At 40.9% G+C, this 23,482-nt stretch overlaps 1 protein-coding gene across 15 annotated transcripts in view; it reads left to right on the top strand.

Annotated features, from left to right (window-relative positions):
- The window catches only part of MBNL1 (muscleblind like splicing regulator 1), a 219,333-nt gene that overhangs the window by 179,999 nt on the left and 15,852 nt on the right, over positions 1-23,482 (top strand). For 8 of the 15 annotated variants that reach the window (XM_073674745.1, XM_073674746.1, XM_073674738.1 and 5 more), the window contains 5 exons: positions 4,768-5,052; positions 9,204-9,461; positions 13,206-13,259; positions 15,231-15,384; positions 21,083-21,118. In XM_073674745.1, the coding sequence (XP_073530846.1) occupies positions 4,768-5,052; positions 9,204-9,461; positions 13,206-13,259; positions 15,231-15,384; positions 21,083-21,118 (787 nt within the window). The remainder of the gene's footprint in view (positions 1-4,767; positions 5,053-9,203; positions 9,462-13,205; positions 13,260-15,230; positions 15,385-21,082; positions 21,119-23,482) is intronic. The other 7 variants (XM_073674744.1, XM_073674741.1, XM_073674742.1 and 4 more) reach the window with 6 other exon arrangements.

Raw genomic sequence — 23,482 nt, forward strand, 5'->3', positions numbered from 1 at the left:
ATTTTGTACGTTTTAATGTTTTTATCCTGCGATTCTTAAGAACGTGTTTTAGTCCTAACGACAGCCTGTGACTATGAAGGAGGGGTCCCGACATCCTCATCGTTTTACACTTCTCCAGACAGTTTAGATAGAATTATCTCTAATTCACTGCTTTGTTACAGCGATTATGATTGGTCAGATTTTACAAGCTTTACCCTACAGTTCAGAGATTATGTAACCCTGCAGAATTGTATGCCTCCTCTTAAAGGAGTTATCTGATCTCCGTAAAAATAAAAAAAAATCTCCAAATGTTACAAAACAAAAGAAGAATCACAACTCACCTCCTCCTCACAATACAACTCCCTAGCGGTCTTTGTTGATGAACAGCTCCCATGGGACTGCTGCAGCCAATCAGAGGCCAAAGCTGTCAGTGCCGTACTCCAGGCGTTGTGGCTCTGCGCAGAGCTGTGGTGCCAGTATAAAAAAGTTAGCTTCTAGCTTACATGGGGAAAAAGCTGTGTATAAACTATAACAGATATTTTTATACATTCCTGTGGAAAGTCTCTGATAACAGCTGGTACCAAGTGACAGTGATTTCTGCTCACCTAACACAAAAAGCTGCTACATGTTCACATTTTATTATGTCATTATGCCAAAATGTTTTCTAAATCTGAACATTTAAATGGAATTTATTATGGATTTAACCACCTAAATGGAGAGAAGCATAATGTAGAGACAGAGACCCTGATTCCATCAATGTATCACTTACTGGGCTGCTTGCTGTAGTTTTGATAAAATCACTGTTTTATCAGTAGGCACCTGCTGCCAAGTAGTCTTCCATATTCATGTGCTGTGTATAACCCCGACCCACCAGTGATTGGCAGCTTTCTGCCTATGCACAGTGTACACAGCTGCCAATCAGTGATGTGGGCGTGGTTATACAAAGCTCAGTATTCAGAGAACTGATTGATCAACAGAAGAGAAAATAGTGATTTTATCAAAATGATAATCTGCAGCCCAATAAGTGATATATCACTGGAATCAGGGTCTCTGCCCCTGCATCATGGAGCTCTCAGATGAGGTAGCAAAACCCTGGTGACAGATTCCCATTAAAATTAGTGTACTAAATGCTAAGTATCAATATCAAACACAAGCCTCTGTTACAGTAGTGGATTTGCAGTGCCTTTGTTTTGTGAAGCACTGAACTTGAGGCACTATGGGTTAAGGAGTAGTAATGAGCGAGCATGCTCGTTTAATCCTTTCACCGAGCATGCTCGGGTGGTTTCCAAGTATCTTCGGCATGCTCGTATATTATGTTCGAGTCCCTGCATCTGCATGATTTTTGCCTGTTAATCAGCCTCAACACATGCAGAGATTGCCTGTTTGTTAGGGAATCCTCACATGTGTTGAGGCTGACTAACATGCAGACGCTGGGACTCGAACTTAATAAACAAGCACGCCGAAGATACTCAGAAAGCACCTGAGTGTGCTTCGGGAAAGGGGTAAATGAGCACGCTCGCTCATCACTATTCAGGAGTATTCTGCCAGGAATCATTTATAGCAATTTAAAAGATCAATAAATGTCTGATAGGTCGGGAGATTTGCTTTGAGCTTTGTAGGATCGGACCAGAAAGAGGAGGAGAAGTAGGGGGTGAGTTGGGTGAACGTATGCTCTATGGTCCTTGGGTTCACAAAACGGCCGAGCTCACCACAACATACAAGCATGCTCCGCTCCACTCACACAATGGAACCCTGATTTTCTCTACTTGCTCCTAAGGATTTACTATAAATGTAAATGTCATGTTTATGCCAAATGTATACAGCCAAACATCTTGCTGCAGTATTAAATTAGATCTTTACAAATCAGATTTGAATAATGTTTATTCTTTATGTTGTTTATCTACGACTTCTCTCCACTTCTTTATTCCTCCTATCCAGCATGTATCTTGACTTATATATCATCCCAAGCAGCAGATCCCTTGTTCTGTTTGTCAGTGATGATGGTCTAAGAGCCTAAGAGGGTTTTCTGGTTGGAATGATATATGCTACAAGCCAGACAGAATAAAAGGTAGGTGGTCTGCAGCTGGGAATGGTCCAGGGTCACAACTTACTTTATGATGCTTTTCATGAATTATTCCTTTCTGCTGATCATATTCTCATATGCTTGACGCTTGATGCTTTCCCTATTCATAGAACTCCATGAAGCTCCATCCTACTTGTGGATCACCCTCCGCTTCCTCATAATACACTCTGCTTTCCATTGTAGCAAGACTTAACCGTTCATCCGTTCCCCATCTCTCTGCTTGCAGTTTTCTCTTGCGATGGACATGTAAAAGCATGTATGTGACATTTAGGACTGCCATAGTACTTTATCATTTTCAGCTGACATTTCTACATTCAGCTCCATCGCTTACAATTTAACAGTAGGCGAAATTGAGTTCCGTTCCAGTTCTCAGCTTCCCAAGATAAAAATAATGCACCAAAATCAGAAAAGCAGCAAAAACGTCCCCAATTTATATGTTAAAATTATGTCCTAAGAAATGATATATAAATGTAAAAAAGATATCTCCACTCTTCAGGGTCTGCCATGTCTACACAGCACAGACTAGGTCTAAAAAGCCCCTGTGGCCAGAGTGAAAATGGCAAGATTTCTATTTTTTATTTTTAATAAAGAGTGTGATATAGAAAATAAAAACATTGCCAATTTTTTTTTTTTTTTTTAAAAAACAGTACATTTAACATAAAAACCTGTTCTAAACATTTCCTGATGACACATTCCCTTTAAGAGAGGTAACCTTCTGAAACAAGTGATCCACTGAGCCATGATAACCTTCGCGACATTTGTATCTGGATAGGACCTGAAGCACTGTAAGGCTATGTTCACACACAGCGTTTTTTTTGCAAATAAGAATCTGAATTTTACAGTACCAGCAAAAGCTATGAACTTTTAGACACCTCATTCACATATTTGTGTTTTTATTCTTGACTGAATTTGAGAACTGTAGCATTTTTTAAATTGGCAGCATGTCAATTCTTTAGCGTTTTTGCAGCATTTTTTGCAATGTTTTTTAAGTATTTTTTTTACCCATAAAAAATAATGAGAAAGCGTAGAATAAAAACACAGCAAACAGGTTTTGCAGCATTTTTACAGTTTTTTTTGTGAATAAAAGTAGCTATATTAAACAGGTACTGTAGAAAAATCACACATGTAATCTATACTCAAAAAAACCTGCAAAAATGCAGCAACACCTGTGTTTTGAATGCAGTGTTTTTACTGCCAAGAGAACAGGTTTTGGCTTCAGAAAAAAATGGTGCGTAAACGCTCTGTGTGAACATAGCCTAACACTTACACAGGTAAAGGAATATAAGAGAAGGGAGCTAAAAAAATGGAAGCATACTGAACTATGTTGTCATAAGATCTGTTAATTAAAGTATATGGATAGTAAGGTAACCACCTCAATGGACATTGTAATGATGGCTAATAGTGGAAATCACTCAGTATCTCTTACTAGACCAGGACACTGAGATTCCATTTATTTTAATTAAGGTCAAAATGTTCTTTAAAGTTTAAGGGTTGTCCAAGACTTTTCACCGATAAACCATCCTTATGATGGGCTGACAATATATGATCGGTGGATGTCTGCCTATTGAAGATCTGAGCTGTAGTGCCAGGTACAGTCACAGTTGTATGTACAGTACTCTGCCTCAAAAAACTGTAATGATTCCACTTTGTTCCACTGAGTAATGAAGGTCCTCCAACAGCCAGCCCATTGTAGGAGTAGGTCACCATTTAAAGGGACTCTGTCAGCACAGAATGACTGTTCAAACCAAGTACAGGCACTCGGTGCATTATGGCGGGGTCAATCATTTAAGTGCACCTTCCCACCTGCTTGTTTTTCATATATCTCCACCTCCCTTTTCGTTGATTGACAGCTCTCGGTTCATAGAGCCAGGGAAGGGTGGTGATAGATGGAAAACAAGAAGGTGGAAACGTGCACCTAAATGTTTGGCCCCACCATGATGCACCCAGCACCCAATGGTTTGAATAGTCTTTCTGTGCTGACAGAGTCCCTTTAAGGGCTTGCTCACAATAGTCGAGTGCTACTGATGTTTTATCGGCTAGCACTCTGCTCAATCTTATACTATGGGGCAGTGCAGATCTGCGATTATTTTCTCATGCCGATTCGGGATGAGGAAACAATTGCCTCCAAGACTCGGATTACGCGCACCCATACAAGTCTATGGGTGCGTCTGAAACATCGGACTGCACATGAATGTCACCCGAGTGCAGTCCGATGTTTGCATACAGAGATAATAGAGAAGATGGAGAAATTAAGTTCTCCATCTTCTCCGCACCTGTGCTGTGATTCTCTCATGCGAGACAATCGCAGCACAGTAAGATGACACTCGGATCAATCTCTGACAGGGTTTGCGCCCGCTGTCATTAGAATAATTGGCCCAATTCTCTCGCATAAGAGAATATACAGCAGTTTGAGTCCTTGAGAACCCCTTTAAGTTTTTTAGTGATTGTTTCTAATGCAATATTGTGACTGTAATGAAAGTTCTAGCAACAAATAATTCATGGAGGGTAAATAGTGAGGTCCTGTGTTAAACTACAATTTCTTGGCTTTTTCTTGCATGCTTCATTGTCATTATTTCTGCATTTTTCTGTCGCCTTAATATGCTTCTGTATTTGCAGCCACAGGTTAGGTAGTGCGCTCACAATTACTATGTTAATGGTGGAAGGACTGGCTGGAATGGAAACTGAAGTCCTCTTTTTATTCACAGGCCAGCTACAATCAGGCAGCTGCAGTACGAGCTTCCCCACGTTGCCCAAGCAATGACCTCAACCCTGATCTGGAGGTCGCACCCTCTTTATGGGTGAGAGGTAGTTCAGTCTCCATGCCAGCTCAATCCTGGGCCTCTCAAGAGCAGAGACTGCCAGTTGTGCCAAATTATGTGTGGTGGTTTTGTGATGTGGACTCCTGCCCTCTGGGAAGTGATCTGAGACCAGCAAACTCATTTCACTTAGGACATCAAGCTGGACTTGACCCCCGGTCTCAGAAGAGAAAGGCGAGTGTTCCTCACCGTGTCTAGTTCTCCATTCTGTTTCTCTCTTTCTGCCTTCTGTACAAACTTTGACTACATAGACTCTAACAGTGAATGTATTCATTCTGTCTTATGTTGCTACTTTCTCTCCACTTTTCCATTCTAGCTCATCCCATTACTTCTTTACTCTGGTGCTTACATAACCAATCCTCATTTTAAAGGCAATCTCTATTGTACTCCTCTCTGTTAATAACTCTTTCCTTTACTTCTTTTACATCTTACATTCCATAACTTCTGTAACTTTTTGCAAAGTATTTCTTTTGTGTCTTTATAGAAATAAATGTCAAAGCAATAACCGTTACCCATATAATATGTTTCCTAGTGATATTCATAGTCTGAGATGAGTCTGTTCATTCTTTGCAGTAATTCTTACTTTGGTCTGGACTATAATGTTATAGAACAATATATCTCTCTGACAATGTAATATGCTATGTTTATGTTCTGCTTACTATTTCTGTTGGCCTTAAACCGAACACTATAAATTCAGTTGCTACTTGTTACATTATACTATATATATTTGCATTAAATACAGCACAAAGACAGCTATATCCCATGGGTGTGATTTCCGTTAGCTCAATCATATTGCGATTATATAGAATATGCTTTCGTAATCATGCCTGCCCCAGGAAAACGTGTATTTATTTTTCTGAGCTTTATGAATGCATACACTATATCATGGCACCAGTATGAATAGACAATCGCTCCATTAAAGCAACACAGGAAGAGAGATCAGCTGGAGAACCTAAACTGGCCTAGTTCTTAGTAGATTTAAACTTTTCTCACTCTATCTATCTATCTATCTATCTATCTATCTATCTATCTATCTATCTATCTATCTATCCTCATCTCTATCTATCTATCTATCTATCTATCTATCTATCCTCATCTCTATCTATCTATCTATCTATCTTTCTCAAATATATCTATAAATTATGTAGTTATCTATGTATCTCTATATCTCTAAATTATCTCAAATTGAATTGTCTTTAAATTATTAATCATTTCAGATATATCTATACCTTTTTTATTTATCTATCTATCTATCTATCTATCTATCTCATATCTATCTATCTATCTATCTCATATCTATCTATCTCATATCTATCTATCTTATATCTCATATCTATCTATCTATCTCATATCTATCTATCTGTCGTATCTATCTATACACTCTTCAACATTGAAAATGCATGAAAATCACAAGAGTGATAGACATGTTAATAATATACAAATGATGAAAAAATAGAAACAAAATTTTTAAACAACTTGATTTATTCAGTACAGAGTATGAGCGCGACACACAATAATACATTACACTTACACGCCTTGGCTGCTATCAATTAGATTATTCATGGTTGTCCGAGGAATGTTCTGCCACGTTGAATGCATTTGGGACCACAAATCATCAAGATTCACTGCTGGCAGCTGCCTTTTCAGTTGCCGACCAGTGATGTCCCAGATTTCAGCAATGGGAGACTATATAGGCCATGGTAACACATGTGGCCTGGTGTTGTCGTATTGTAACACGTCATTGGTTGGAAATTGCAAAGGGAGCTGTCAGCAGCGGATCTTGATTTGCCTATGTGCATTCAGCATGGCAGAACATTCCTCAGACAACTATTAATAACCTGAGTGTTACCAGCCAAGGAGTGTAAGTGCGTGTATTTCTGGTGTTTTTTACATCAGTATTTGTAAGCCAAAACCAGGAGTGGGTGATAAATACAGAAGTGGTGACGTGTTTCTATTATACTTCTCCTCTGACTGTTCCACTCCTGGTTTTGGCTTACAAATACTGAGGTAAAATACTGAACAAATACTCAATGTGTGCACGTGGCCTTACTCTTTAACTACTCCTTTAAGGCCACTTAATAGATTATTTCATAATTTTTCTACATTTTCTGTTTTGCTATATTCTTGTTTCCTCACTCAACTACATGTCATTTCAATGGGTAGAGAAAGCTAGGTGACTGCCAAACATATATGAGCTACTTTACTTTGAGGCAAAAGTTGCTAATTTATACTTTTTTTTAAAGGGTTTGTCCAGGCTTGACATGAAAGTCTGCAGTCACTCTGTGTGACTGCAGACTTGCGAACTCTCAGATCGCACACAGTGTGCTCTATCAGGATTCTCCGGTGCCGGTGATGAGATCAGGCTGTCATGTGAGTTTTCATACTCCCAGCCACATTCTGAGTAGAAATATATGAGGCCATTCACATCTAGTCAAAATGTGGTCAGGAGTATGCATATCGCCCACTTGTGGTCACATGACTGCTCTGTCTCCCCTTCAGCATCTGAGAATCCTAACAGCACGCAGTGTGCACAATGTGAGGATTTACAAGTCCGCAGTCACATAGAGGACTACAGACTTTTGTGCCAAACCTGGACAATCCATTTAAATAGGCTACTACACAATACTTTTGCTAAATATGCTGCTACCTATTTTGTCTACTTTTTAAAAAGTAACAATTACTATACTTAACAACTGATTGTATGAAACATATTGAAACGTAACCGTTCATTACATTAATTCTGCCGAACTACAAGCTACACAAATCAAACAGTAGTTGTGCAATTGTAGCCAGGTATGTTTAACTCTGACATGCTACATTTCATTGAAAACAAAGGTCTCGATTCATTAAGACAGGCATTTCTTATGTCAGTCTTAATGAGGGGCGAACAGAAATAAGATGTGCTAAATTCATTAAGAGGGGCATGCCAATTAATGAATTGGGCACATCTAATCAGTTTGTGTACCTCGAAGACTGGAGTAACGTTTCTTATATAAGAAATGCTGCTACTTTCCATGCATTTGACTGGTGGGCATAGCCACAACCCATCCTGTCCTGACTCCTCCCCAGCTTGGACCATTTTTGTGGAACTAATTGAAACTGATGTGTAAACACTTTGATATATCGGCCCCAAAGTTTGAAAGCTGTCCCGCACCGTTCTAGTTAATTGACAAGTCTCGCCCTCTGTACACCCTCTGTAAACCCATGGGAAGGACCTGTCAATCAACTGGACTGGTACAGGAAGAATCTGACCAGGAACGTCACTGGACTAGTCACATCTCTCTCTATGGTCCCCGACCGGCTTTTCAAACTATGTTTACTCTGAAACTCTGCAACTTTTCAGATTCCAACATGCCTGACTGCAATGGTGCATCCAGACTCAGACTGAAGCTGACTGCTGTTTGGGCAGCATGCATATAATGACAGGTTCCCTTTAAAGGCCGTTTTCACTACTCCAACAATGATAGTCCAGTAAGGACCATCCAGGCTGACTGTGGGCTTCGGACAGTCCGGACAATGCGGTCCATACTTGGACCATGAATGTCGGATGTGTAACACCAGTGCGGACTAACTGTGTATGAAGAGGATGAATCAGAAGTGTATAGCTTGAGCTAATAGCCCACCCCATATGCAGCAACTACGATTGATAGTTATTTTATATTGAGATTCCTGGAAATAGATAGCACTATGATAAATTTACATGAAACAGCACAGAATTGCAATACGTTTTTATTCAAATCCTCATAAATTCACAGTATAAAGTATATATTGAATATATACAGTGTACACAAATGGAAAACATGTAACACGTTACAATACACTTATCAGGGATGGCCAAGGTTCATACATTAAAGGGATATTTACACGCTACAGATTTGTTACAGATTTTATCACAAACAACAATCAGTTGTGCTCGTCTGAATGAGGATGTTTTAGCGGCAAGCAAATGTTTTTTTTTGCATGGGTTCCTTTATTCAATTACTGTTTTTAATGCAAAAAATTTAGAGAAGACTTAGAGCTCCCTCTAGTGGCTGTCCATACAAATTGCAGTTTTTCTTCAATGCTGATCTGAAATTTCACTCAGCCTCCTGAATGGGATGTTCCTATGCTTAAAATATTAAAAGGATGTTTGTTCTGGATAGTCTTTACTTTTGGATCTTTAGATTAAATTACTGATACAGTTTGTCAAAATGAATGAACTGAAATGTAAATGCATATCAGTACTTTATAACTCACATCCACATCATGATGGCACTGGTGTCCCTTTATTTGTGGGCTTGCAGTTGTGTCCACCCAGGTAATGCTTTCTGCTGATGTGTTTCCAGGTATGCCGAGAGTATCAACGTGGCAACTGTAACAGAGGAGAAAATGAATGCAGGTTCGCACACCCAGCTGAGAGTGCAATGATCGACACCAACGATAACACCGTCACTGTGTGCATGGATTATATTAAAGGAAGATGTTCACGGGAAAAGTGCAAGTACTTCCATCCCCCTGCACATTTGCAAGCCAAGATAAAGGCTGCACAATACCAGGTCAACCAGGCTGCCGCTGCTCAGGCAGCAGCAACCGCAGCAGCCATGGTAAGTTTACGCTGTCCACTATGCCCAATATATCAATTCTGTAGAATTATATTCATGTATCGATGCTGCTTTAAGGGAAAAGTACAGATATAGCAGCACTGAATTAATGAGATGTAGCAGAGCACCAAGTGTTATTTCATAAGTAAATGACTTAATTGAGAAAGCACTCCTATCAAAGTCTTTATCCTTTTAATATATTGTAGTCATCATATGATATGGCACTGTATACTTACAATTGCTCCTTTTGCCTTTCTACCAATGTAATTCTTCTCTTTTCCATTACATGTATGACTTCACATGTTTAAAAACTGACTAGCTGAATCCTTCTAAGCTCCATGTAGAAGCAGGAAGTCTGTTTTCCTAGCATGAGTCATCATTAGAACTACAATGCTACATAACTGCAAAATCCTTGGCAGCCCAGCTCAACCTCCTCTTCAACTCCTGACCCAGCTGCTCCTCTCCTCCTCCCCTGCCAGGGACTTTGCATTGAGTAGAATTGTAGTTCTAAAGATGAGTCATGCAGGAAAAAGAGACTTCTTGTTTCTACATCGAGTTTATAAGGATTCAGCTAGTCCGTTTTTAATCACGTGATGACATAGACCTAATGGAACAGAAAAGAATTAGCTGGGTAGAAAGGCAAAATGAGCAATTGTAAGTACAATGTGCTATATAATATGATGATTGCAATATATTAAGAGGATAAAAACTTTGTTTGGAGTGCTTCTTTAAAAATGCACAAGCAGTGCGTTTATGGGACAAATTCAGCTCTGCTACATCTGTAGTGTATATTCGGTGGATTTAGCATTCGTACTTTGAGCCATAGCGTGCCCAATACTGTATTGCAGACTTTTTCTTGTATACGACATTGACAGAAGTAAGGTTATGTAGTATATAAATATGTGCAGCATTGCAGTAATATTGTAAGTGCATACAGCTGTGTGTTGTGTGGGTACTGTTTTATTTTGTCCTTTCTGCAATACACGATACTGTGTAAGTAACATTTCCAGCAGCAGAAGCCATAACATAAGACAAGGAGGAGAGCTTGCTTTGACAGCTTTATTATCATAACCTATTGGGCAATATAACACTGCAGGAGGAGACGGTGTGCCTATGCTGTATAATACTAATGGATTATGTCCCAATCTTTCTTGCCTTCCATAACACTTGCACACAGGTCATCAGAATTTAGATATATGTTAGACTCTGAAAATGGCTGTTGTGAATTTTGGCGACTTCATTTCCAACCTGTCAGTGTCCTTATATGACTTCCATTAATAGATTATACAGAGCAAAGGATTTTTTTTCCTACTTGAAGCTCATCCAAGTCTAAGATATTAATCTCCTGGTCAGGTCATTATCTGCTCCTATGTGTGGTTGGTTGAGCATGGGACTCACCAAACCTCCATAACACTTCAGTCTTTGTAGAAAGCTCCAGGAAAAAAGGTTGCTTTGAAGACGACACCTGCACCATACATACAGGCCTGTAACTTATTAAAGTGTAACACTGGGCAAAAACTGAAAGGTTGTACCTGCTCCTCCTCTCCTCCCAAAGTCTCACCTGGGGTTCTGCTCTGTGGATTTAATCAGGGTTTCCCTCCTTCTTTGACTTCCATTCAGGGTGTCTACCGAAGAGGAGTAGATCCAGGGCATTCAGATGAAGGGTATTATTTAGACCTCCTGCACTCAGCCCAGGTTCCTCTATAACAGCACAAAGAGTTTCTACAGTTCAGTATTATAGACCGTAGGGACTCAGTTACAGTATGGTGCCTCCACACTACATCATATCATCCCATTAAATCTTTTTAAGATGCTATTCCCATCTTTAGAAACTATCCATCCTTGGGTCTGACCATTAGGACCTCCATTGATTCCGACAACTTGGCCCTGCAGAGCCCCATCGAAATGGAGCAGTGGCCAGAAATACTGTATGCACCACTGCTCCATTTATTCTCTATAGCACTGCCAGAAAAATCTTAACACTGTACTCAGTTATCTCCGGCAGTCCTATAGAGAATGAAGAACGGTGGTGCATATGTCTGTCCACCGCTCCGTTCAGGTGGAACATTTCAGAGCCACATTCTTAGGATCAGTGGGGAATCTAGTGGTCAGACCTCCCCACGCTGATCAACCAGTTATCACCTATTCTATGGAATAACCCTTTAGTATATCTAAGGGCAGGTGCTGACGAGTTTATATTCGCTCATCCGAGGGAATCGGGCCGATTACGCAAATGACACTTTTTAAACTCTGGTCAGTGTCAGCATAGTGTGATCCAATTGATGGAGAAAAAAATTCCTCCATCTTTTCCATTTTGTCAGTGCGCGGAAATCGAACTGCAGTCAGATGTCATCCGAGTGCAGTCCGATGATTTCCACACACTCCTTGACTTGCATGGCTAAGTGCAAACCAAATAATAGATGAAACTTGGAATGCAGCAATCTTTTTTTTAGACCGGCTTGGTCCAAGGAAAAAATCAAACGTGGACAGCCCCTTAGACTAACATTGATCCGAGTGTGATCCAATGTTTTGTTGATCGCACTCGGAAAGCAAATACACTCTGCTGCACTTGCCCTAAATATCCTTCATTAGACCATGCCACAATTGCTTTTTACCTTTTTTTTCACATGTTCAGTATGAATAAATGAGAAAAAAAAATTTATTGGCATGTGAAGATATAGTTCGAGCCCATAGGTTTCTGTGGGTGCTATATTATAGATGTGTACAACGTATATCCATATTAAAGCTATGTTCATTAGCAGTTATCTAGACCCTCCAACTGGCTTACTACAAATCTGCTTGACATTTATATGCTCACAGATCCAGAGGACCCTGGATATCTTCACAAGGCTGAAATTCAATTAAAGGGGTATTCCAGAGTACAAAAGTGATGGTATATTGCTTGGATTCCTTTATGATCAGAGGGGGGTCCAATCTCTTGGACAGTGTGTATCTATGCTGGGTGGCCGGGAGCACTGCTGAAAAGAACCATTGCATCTTTATATTCAGGATCATGGGGGTAATGAGGTTAGACCCCGATGGCACATTTTATGGTTATACAGTGCCATCACTTTATCAGATAAGTAAACGGTTTAAAAAAAATGGATGGTGATGGAGGTACTGTAAGTCACAGTGAACAACAACTAAATTTCAGTTTTTGTGCAGTGTTGCCTCCATACATGAGACGGTCAATAAACTACAGCAGCTGAGGGCAGAAATAAAGTGCACGCTTCACGATAAGCCAAAATGCTAAGAGGCATTGTAGTGGCTTAACAATATATACGTATATATAGCTGTATATAACTGTATATATACATACCCATTCAAGTAATGCATGGAATAAGAGCAATACAAAAAGCATGCAAATGTTGTCTCCATACATCCAAAAGTTACACTCATTTGCGGGGTTCACTCCCTTAAAATTTTGGTAACAAATGTAGAATTTTTTTTAACGTTTCTCTAACTGCTGTGAAAACACCAGCAAATCCGACAGTCGTCATTGCCTTAATAATGTCTAGTGATTCTCAGTTGTATGACAATAACAATCCAGCCTTTATTGTGCATGCTTAGTCTTGTTATCTGTTATTATACGGCATTCGGATGATTTGTTTTTTTATTTGTTTTTTTTTCTCACCTACCAAAATATGCACTGCTGCCCCCATGATGCACCTCTGCTTGCTGTTTATGTTAATGCGCTTGAACCCCATTGGCCCATTGCCATCATGTGCTCGCTGCCTGCTAATTAAGACTCAGTCGGCTGTCAAATCACAGAAGCGAAACCTCGAGGCAACCTTTGACCTGGTACTATGACCTTTCACCTTTTAGCTTGGCATGTAGCTTTTACTGTAGAAACAAGTTACAAACATAGAATACATGATCTAGTTTTGTAGAATATTTTCTGTGGTATGGTCAGGAAATGAGATGGAAGACTGAGTGTGGTAACGTATCAGTATACATGTATACCGACAGAGCAGAGTGTGTCCTCTATGGGTTTACATGGGACTGCAGGTATCAGGCATAATCTTAGCTGGAAGAGTTTTCTCCCTGCTCAAGCAATAGATCCTCAAAACCTTTAATAACCCATTCAGCTCTGCTACATCAGTATAGATACTAAGAAACATGCAGATGTAGCAAACGTTAACTTGACAATTAACATGTTACATACCACGATGCCTTAAAAATACTGATAGAGCAACAGCAGAAGCCATTAATAATGTCCCACTGAAGGGAACCTGTCAGGATGATTCTACGAAACAATCTAGTGGTGTAGCACAAGGATAAAGTGATGCCTGTTTTATAATAATCCGGTGGGCCATCACTGAGAAATCAAGCTTAGCCTGGAAGTGCATTGGGGAGGTGTCAATGTGCTCCAAGCATATGAACACTCCCCCAATGCACTTCCATGCTAATTTGCATGCATCTTCAAAGCTTGATTTCTCATCGCTGGCTCATCGGATTACTACAAAACAAGCATCATTATATTGTTGTTCTACCGCCATACTGTTAGTTTGATTATTAAAATCGTCCTGACAGGTTCCCTTTAGGGCGCGTGCATTTTCAGTCCGAGTGCGATCCAACAACACACCATACTGCACTCAGACCAATGTTATACTGTGGGGCCGTTCACATGTCTGATTCTTTTCCTTGGACTTAAACCGTCGGAGGGAAAAATTGCAGCATGCCCACGTTGGATCAGATGAGCAGATCACACTCAGTCATGCAAGCCAATGAGTCAGAGGAAAAAATCTGACTGCATTTGGATGACATCTGAGTGCAGTCTGATTTTTACCGACTGGCAGAATGGAGAAAATGGAGAAATTTATTTTTCCTTCTTCTCATCCGAGAAAATCGGATCACACTATGCTGACACTGACACTGTGATTATCATAATGTGCCCGATTCTCTCGGATGAGAGAAAATATGCTGGTGTGACCCCGGCCTAAAGGTTTTCTGCATCATTAGATCATGACTCATTAAGTGTTAATTGAACATTTTCCAGCCTGTATGCATCTTCTGTACCTCAGTTACCACATTCAGTACTTCCTCCGCAGATATAGTATGTCCATAGTGTAGACCACAGTCAAACTGTACATAAATGTTTGTACTATATGTGTGTGGTTGGCATGGCTCTTTTGCTACTCTTATGTATGTATAGTTTTAACATTTGTAAGTCAATGTTAACATACCTGCATGCACTGGTACAGTTTGCATGACTACATGTAGATAGGTTTTGGGAAGAGTGGGTTTATCTGTACATGATCCTACCTTCTTCAGTCATTCTGTAGAGTAACTGTTGCTTTAATTGTTGACCTTCATGGAGCTAGCAGTGCAGAAAATTCACCTTTGCTTCTAATATTTTTTTTCTAAATGATAGCCCTATAATGTTCTACCTGCCACATAGCTCCACAGTATTTTTTTTTTTTAAAGATACTCTTATACATGTTCCCTTCCCCTGTAAGGTACAGATATTATTCCCCTATAATGTCTGCTACCTATATGTATGAGAGGCACAATCAACCCTGTGACAGGGGTCCGTGGCTCCCCCGGGGTTGGGCTCATGCCATTAGTACTGTAGACTAGAGTGCTGCTTTATCTGCTTATGGCTCATATCCCTCAGACCTGGAGAAGTCTGCAGTGAATTCACTTCTTCTCATCTGCAGCCCTCTTCAGCGCTGAGAGTTTTTATTATGTCAGTCTGGTCTTTTCTATTGTTTTATTCATTTGTTTTCCTAATTTCTTTTTATGGCTTCTTCACACTCCTTCTGAATGAAGGGAATTCCTCAAACTGTACTTCCCCCATTACCAAAGAGGCCTGCACTTGAAAAAACCAATGGTGCCACCGGAATGTTTAATACGGGTTTTTTCCAGTACCAACAGGCTCTTGCCAACATGCAGCTCCAGCAACAGGCAGCCTTTTTCCCACCAGGTAAGCTGAACGTGGAAGCTTTGCTAGATGCCTGCAAGGAAATGTTAGCTGCAAGCGATCCACTGCTGACTTGTATGTCATATGGGAGATCTGATGTTTAGAAAATAATAAGTTCTACATGAAATATTTGATATAGTGTATGATTTACTGAATGTTCTCTAACATTGTGAATTTTGTAAATGAGCGAGGTTTGGGATCAGTGATGGGGTCTGATTAAAAGGGTTGTCCGAGCTACGTGACAGCAGACTGCCGAATCCCGATTCTTCGGTGTTCCTGGTGCGAGCAGGTGCTCACGTGATCACACATATGCCATTTACCAGATGAGATTAGTAGGCCGCAGATATGCAAATCCTATACATGCGGTCATGAGACCCATTGGCACCAGGAATACTGGAGAATCGTGGTAGCGTACGCCCCGCGCACTGTCATGATTCAGCAGTGACTGCACACTTTTGTCCCAAGTCTGGACAACTACTTTAACTATATGTATGAAAAGACATACAAGCATTGGCACATATTGTTGCATGGTGTGAGATGTCTAAAGGTGTAGTAAAGAGAGACACACATTCCAGCTAGAGTATGTTCAGGTGGGGCAGACGCATTGCATATTATCTGTACAGATTCTCTATAGCCTCAACACATTACAGTATTGGCAAAATGGAAGAGATTTTCACTAGTTTATCTTGAGCACAGATTTCGGGAATGTCACCTTGTTTTTGCTTAGCAGGGGCTGAGACACTGATTTCAGCAATGTATCTCTTATTATGCTGTGTGTTATTGTTTCAATACTATCAGTGTTTTATCAGCAGGAGATTATCATTGCCAGACTAGCTGCCCAGTGCCTCCTGGTCCAGCCACGATCCCAGCACTGATTAGCAGATTAATAAACAATGTACATAGTAAGCTGCTATTGAGTACAGTGGACGGGGTTAGCTTTCTGAGCACTGCTACATCTACAGCAGAGAAAACTCTTGATTGTATCACTACTGCTGCACTCAGTAAACTAAGAGATACATTGCTGCAATCAGGGTCTCTTTCCCTGCTATTGTATGCAGCTCTCAGATGAGGTAGCTAAACCCTGGGGACAGATTCCCTTTAATTTATATTGTGGATTCTCACCACAGATTTTACACTTTGTAATGTGCGGTGTCAAATTTGTGACAAATCCACCGCAACATTTGCAACAAATCTGCATGTTGATTTTCTTGCTCAATTTACGTCCCTTATGGACTTACCCTAGCTGATGAAAATACAAGGACCTAGTGATCTGCTATTATGTAGTGCCTTTATTACACAATTAGTGGAATCTCTCTTCCCTACCCCCACAGCTCAGGTATTCAGCATGATAGGCTTCCATTTCCAGCCTTGACCTTTGAGAATCTGCTCCTGCTTGCTTAGAAACATTTAAAGGTGACCTGTCCCCACTCCTGACATTTCTTTTTTTTAAATAAGAAACTTGCATTCTACATGAAATAGCTATTTTTGACCAGCTTTTCTTAGAATTGTGTATTCCTGCATAAAGTGACAACTGGGCAATCCCCTATGTCCTCACTATCAGCAGTGACCAACTAGTAACACCCAGTTGTCAATTTTTTTATACATTTCTAAGAGGAATAACAGAGGAACAGCACAACCCATAGTTAAAATTGTTTTATTTTGAGGAATGCAAGTATTTACGAGGACAGACATGTCAGGGGAGCAGAGAGTGTCCTTTTGCGATAGAAAACCACATCATGTTTTAGAATCCAAATACAAGCAGTTTACAATTTCCTGCATATAAAAGGTTTCAAATATTTCTGTTTAGAAAAGTTCTGGAGATGTGTACAAATAGGATGTTCCTAATATATTTTTGGAGTAAAAGGTATTAGAGAGAAAATCCCCAGGACAACAAATAGAGAGATTGTATAAAGATGTCTCTAAACTGTCTAGTGAGAAACTGAAGTCCTTAAAGGATATGGATACCTTTTACTGTGATGGCCTTCTACAGCCTCTATGCTTCATTGTACATAGCAGACTGCAGAATCAGTTAAAGGGGTTGTCTGGCCTTGGAGTACAAGTCTGCAGTCACTCTACGTGATGGGAGCAGCGGTACATGACTGAATACATGCGATCACATGCCAACTAGACATGCATGACCTTGGTCAATGTAAGTGAATTCAGCGAGGTTGGACGCAGTCTAGTCAGAACGTGGCCAAAAATATGCAAATCACATATTTGCTGTCTCATGACAGCCTGCTCCTGGTGCTGGCAATAGAGAATCCTCACAGCATGCACTACGCGCTATGAGGATTCACAAGTCTACAGACTTGTACCCCAAGGCCAGACAACCCCTTTAACTGTTAGTATGTCAGCAACTTAGTTCTGACAGCAGATTTTACAGCTCTTGTCTATCTTTTCCTAAACTATTTTTTGCTGATTTATGGCCATGTAAAATTTGAGCTGAACTTGATGTTTAGGGTCCCTGCTCAAGGTCTTCATTTAAAGCCCTGAACTTTCAAGTATCAAGTAATATTATTTGCAGTCTTTTAAAGTGTATGCTCACCATTGTACAGCTTCCATATAGAATTAATCTACACAAATTGTTCAGTTACTTGGAAATACATTGCTTAACTTATTATGAACCAAAATTGAGTTTGAAACTTTTTTACAGTCCGGAGCTGTAGTCGCAGTTTAGCGGCCTCCAGTGCTGAAATCTTCCAGCAATCCTTCTCTGATGATTTGAATTCAGAGAGTGTTCGGCAGCCTTTGCATCAAGCATGTGCAGTATCTGATATAGGAAGAAAAATTGTCTCACTGTCCTTTAAACTGTTAGAGATGCATGTGATGGTTAGCGTGCTGGTCTTTTACATTGGCATCCAGGCAGTGTTGTGAATGCAGCTCTAGAATGTATTAAAGGCTGTAACTCTGGATTGGTATAACAAATAAGCAATGCAATGTTTTTAAAAGGTATTCTAATATTATGAAATGATAGCAGCATAACACCAGCATATGCCATCACTTTCTGATCGGTGGTAGTCTACCACTTTAGTGTCCACTAAGCCTGAGAAATCCCACTGAGGCTGCGTGCCCACTATGCGTTTTTCTAGCGTTTTTGCTGTGGAATTTCCGCAGCGGAAATGCTTTAAAAACGCTTGGTAATACGTGCCCCATGGTCCCCAATGATAATCCACATGTGCTGTGCACATGCTGCGGAGATTTCCGCTGCGGATTATCATTGCGGAAAAATCCGCAGCATGTCCATTATTTGTGCGTTTCCACATGTGGATTTCCCTACACAATGCATTTGAAAAACGCATGGCAAATCCGCAAGTAAAAACGCTGCAAAAACGCTTAAAAACGCGTGTAAAATCCGCATGCGTTTTACTGGCAAGGACATTCAGAAATGCTGCGGAAAATTTCTGCTTCAATTCTGCATCGTGGGCACATAGCCTGAGGCTTCTTTATTAAGGCTATGTGCCCACGTTGCATTTATGAAGCAGAAAATTTCTGCTGCATAAATGCAAGTCCTCTCCCGGAAAAACGCATGCGGAATTCCGCACGCGTTTATCGCGCATTTTTCGCGCGTTTATCACGCGTTTTCCACATGCGGAATTGCCTTGCGTTTTTTATGCATTGGACAAAGGCAATTCCGCTTGCGGAAACGCAAAATTAAATGAACATGCTGCGGATTTTTGAACGCGGCATAAACGCTGCGGAAAAATCCGCAGCATGTGCATAGAACTTGCGGAATCCCATTGGGGACCATGGGGTGCGGATATACATGCGTTTTTCAAGCGTTTACGCTGCGGAAATTCCGCAGCATATACGCTTGAAAAATGCTACGTGGGCACACAGCCTAAAAGTGTTGTCCTGGAAAAAGAAACATTTCCAAGGAGTCTCGGAGCTGTAAAAAACAACACCTAACCACACTCACCTGGATCAAGTGCCATCAGAATAGGAGAAGGAGACGTCACTGTTTCACCAGCAACAGAATCGCTGCGGCCTGTAATTGTCTGCAGTGGTTAGTTGACTTGAGCAGAGCATTAGCAGAAGAGCATTTGATGACACGATGCTCAAGTTAGCTGACTGCTGCCAGTCACAGGCTGCAGCGGTCTTTCTGTTAGTGGAACGTTGATATTTCCTCTTCCTGTGTCAGCGCAGACCATCGAGGAGCCTGTGCTGGATCTAATTGTGTGCCGGTAGGTGAGAACTTTTGTTGGGCCAAGCCAGTTCAAGTTCTTTTACTGTTTATCCATGAACTATACAAGAACACTTACCCACTGTGCAGGGATCTACAGCATGGGTCTGTTCAAGTGAATGGGGTCAGCTGCACTTCCCTGTGCAGTCCAGTGGTCTGGAGAACAACTATGTCTGGAAAATTTAGAAGGGGATGCAGAAATGGACCTGCAGCTTTTTCATTCTCAAGAACAGTGGGGATCCCGGAGGTCAGGCTCCAGTGATCACAATGTGATGGCATATCCTTGCCATCAATTTATAAATGAAAAATACTCATTAACATTTTTGTGTATATTATATCTATATGTGAACTACAAAAAAGTGATTAAATATGGACATATGCTTTAAAATCTTGTGTATGGGAATTCATTCACTGAGGATACTGTCCCTTTTCATGAAATAATCATATATAAATTCTATAGTAAGTAGTGAAGTCAAAATTAGTTGCAAATAGTCCCAGGAATAGATTCCTAGCAGGAGCCCTGGTGATGTTGATGTGAACCTGTATGATCTATGGTAGTTATTAAAGGGAATCTGTCAGTAAGATCAATTGTCTATTTGAGTATGCAGGTCATAGGATATTGAATAACTGATACCTTGATATCTGCAATCCGATGTCTTTTTCCAGAGAAATCCATGTTTTTCTTAATGTGTAAATGAACTGTTATGGGCCGGAAACTGATCTGCATGAGGATCTGCCTCCAGAGATTATTTTGAGTGAAAGGGGGTGTTACCAGTGTGAGATAAGCAGAGCAGACTGTCCGTCATTACATGTCTCACACTGGTAACACACTCTTATATTTATAATAATCTCTGGAGGCTGTTTCTCATGCTCATCAGTGTCCAGCCCAAAGCCCTGAACAACTCATTTACATACAAGAAAACCATGTATTTCTCTGGAATAAGACATTGGATCTCAGATATCAAGGTATCATTTTATTCAGCTTCCTCTGACCTGCATGCTCATGTGGACGGCTTAGGAGGTTTCATCCTACTGACAGATTCCCTGTAACAATCTGTTACAATAAAATGAATCATGCTATGAAAGGAAGCTAGGTCACTGATCATGCACGTCAGTGGTTATGATCAGCAGCACTTGCCATGACAGGGATGACCTGTCTTTTCCTGTTGTACCTGTAAACACAAACATAAGTTACCTGCTGTCAAATAGTGCAACCTCTGCAGTGTGTAAATGTCCTCATTATTAAGTACATATTGTCTTAGCGATTGTGACACTAACAACCATGGTGATGAGTAATACAGTTCTCCCTTTGTACCTCTGCTCCACAAATATCCTAATCAGCCACTATGCTCCTCTGTGATTTTAGTATGCTCACTGTTTATGCCACTGTTGCCATAATAACACATTTCTTTCTTGTACAAATAATTTTTCCTAATAATAACATGTGTGATGGGTTTTTTTTTTTTTTTTAAATTCTTTCCCCTTTCAATCCACCTTCCTGTTGCAATGCATGATGGGCAGGCTCAATTTTGTGCATGACACCCGCTGCAAGTGTTGGTAGGTGCCAGCTTTGTTTCTTAATTATTTTACATGCCTGATGAACCTTTATTCTTGCACTCAAAATCCATGTCTGGTACCACTTATCTAGAGAGAAATGTGTCCATAGTTTCCTATAGTGTTAAAGTGTGGATTTTGATTGTACTTGGTTTATTAAACCGTTGTTATATTTCTATCACTATATAATTGTTTAGAATTTTCATGTAAATTTAACAGAAAGAAATATAAATACAGCTGCACACACTGGAGGCATTCATTTTGTGGTATGACTAACTTGTTGGTTGACTTTACACCCTAGCTATATATGGCATTTACCGGTACTTATTATTTATTTTGCTTACTTAAATGGCGCCATTGTATTGCACAGCACTGTACAGACATTATCATCACTGTCCCCATTGGGGCTCACAATCTAAATTCCATGTCAGTATGTTTTTGGAGTGTGGGAGGAAACTGGAGTACCCGGAAACATGGGGAGGTCATACAAATTCCTTGCAGATGTTGTCTTAGGTGGGCTTTGAACCCAGGACCCCAGCATTACAACACTACAGTGTTAGCCACTGAGCCACTGTTTATAGAGCATTGTCTGACTCAGATAGGGTTTACATCTGGGATCACTAAGAAGGTTCTATTGGCTTATGATGTAGATAAGCACAGATCACTGAGGGAATGACCCCCAACACACCAACCTATCAGATCCCCGTAGCTCCGGTTGTGGCTGGATATAAACATTTAACAGCTGCAACTCCATTCGTGTATTCCAGCCAGTGTGAAGAATAAGAGCAATTCCGCAGTACCCAGTAGTCACTGCTACACATTGAAACGTAAACTTCCCAATCGGAACTATGATAATAATAATAATTTTTATTTCTATAGTGCCAACATATTCCACAGCACTTTACATTTTAGAGGGGAACTGTTCTGACAATAAAGACATTACAGATTAACACATATCTCAACAGATACCAAAAGGAGTGATGGCCCTGCTCGCAAGCCTACAATCTATGAGGAAATTGGGGAACTGCCCAATCCCACACATAGGTCATCAATATCATATGCCCAGAGAACCCATTTTATTTTAGCCAAGCTGCATTGATGTACTAATGTATATATATATACTGTATATACACTGTTCAAAAAATAAAGGGAACACTCAAATAACACATTCTAGATCTGAATGAATGAAATATTCTCATTGAATACTTTGTTCTGTACAAAGTTGAATGTGCTGACAACAAAATCACACAAAAATCATCAATGGAAATCAAATTTATTAACCAATGGAGGCCTGGATTTGGAGTCACCCCCAGAATTAAAGTGGAAAAACACACTACAGGCTGATCCAACTTTGATGTAATGTTCTTAAAACAAGTCAAAATGAGGCTCAGTATTGTGTGTGGCCTCCGCGTGCCTGTATGACCTCCCTACAATGCCTGGGCATGCTCCTGATGAGGTTGCAGATGGTCTCCTGTGGGATCTTCTCCCAGACCTGGACTAAAGCATCCACCAACTCCTGGACAGTCTGTGGTGCAACGTGATGTTGGTGGATGGAGCGAGACATGATGTCCCAGATGTGCTCAATCGGATTCAGGTCTGGGGAACGGGCGGGCCAGTCCATAGCTTCAATGCCTTCATCTTGCAGGAACTGCTGACACACTCCAGCCACATGAGGTCTGGCATTGTCCTGCATTAGGAGGAACCCAGGGCCAACCGCACCAGCATATGGTCTCACAAGGGGACTGAGGATCTCATCTCTGTACCTAATGGCAGTCAGGCTACCTCTGGCGAGCACATGGAGGGCTGTGCGGCCCTCCAAACAAATGTCACCCCACACCATTACTGACCCACTGCCAAACCGGTCATGCTGAATTATGTTGCAGGCAGCAGATCGCTCTCCACAGCGTCTCCAGACTCTGTCACGTCTGTCACATGTGCTCAGTGTCAACCTGCTTTCATCTGTGAAGAGCACAGGGCACCAGTGGCGACTTTGCCAATCCTGGTGTTCTGTGGCAAATGCCAAGCGTCCTGCACGGTGTTGGGCTGTGAGCACAACCCCCATCTGTGGACGTCGGGCCCTCATACCAACCTCATGGAATCGGTTTCTAACCGTTTGTGCAGACACATGAACATTTGTGGCCTGCTGGAGGTCATTTTGCAGGGCTCTTGCAGTGCTCCTCCTGTTCCTCCTTGCACAAAGGCGGAGGTAGCGGTCCTGCTGCTGAGTTGTTGCCCTCCTACGGCCCCCTCCACGTCTCCTGGTGTACTGGCCTGTCTCCTGGTAGTGCCTCCAGCCTCTGGACACTACGCTGACAGACACAGCAAACCTTCTTGCCACAGCTCGCATTGATGTGCCATCCTGGATGA

The sequence above is a fragment of the Phyllobates terribilis genome, unplaced genomic scaffold, assembly GCF_046119375.1.
Source record: "Phyllobates terribilis strain yellow unplaced genomic scaffold, ASM4611937v1 Scaffold_3__8_contigs__length_932513732, whole genome shotgun sequence".
In the NCBI taxonomy this organism is placed as follows: Eukaryota; Metazoa; Chordata; class Amphibia; order Anura; family Dendrobatidae; genus Phyllobates; species Phyllobates terribilis.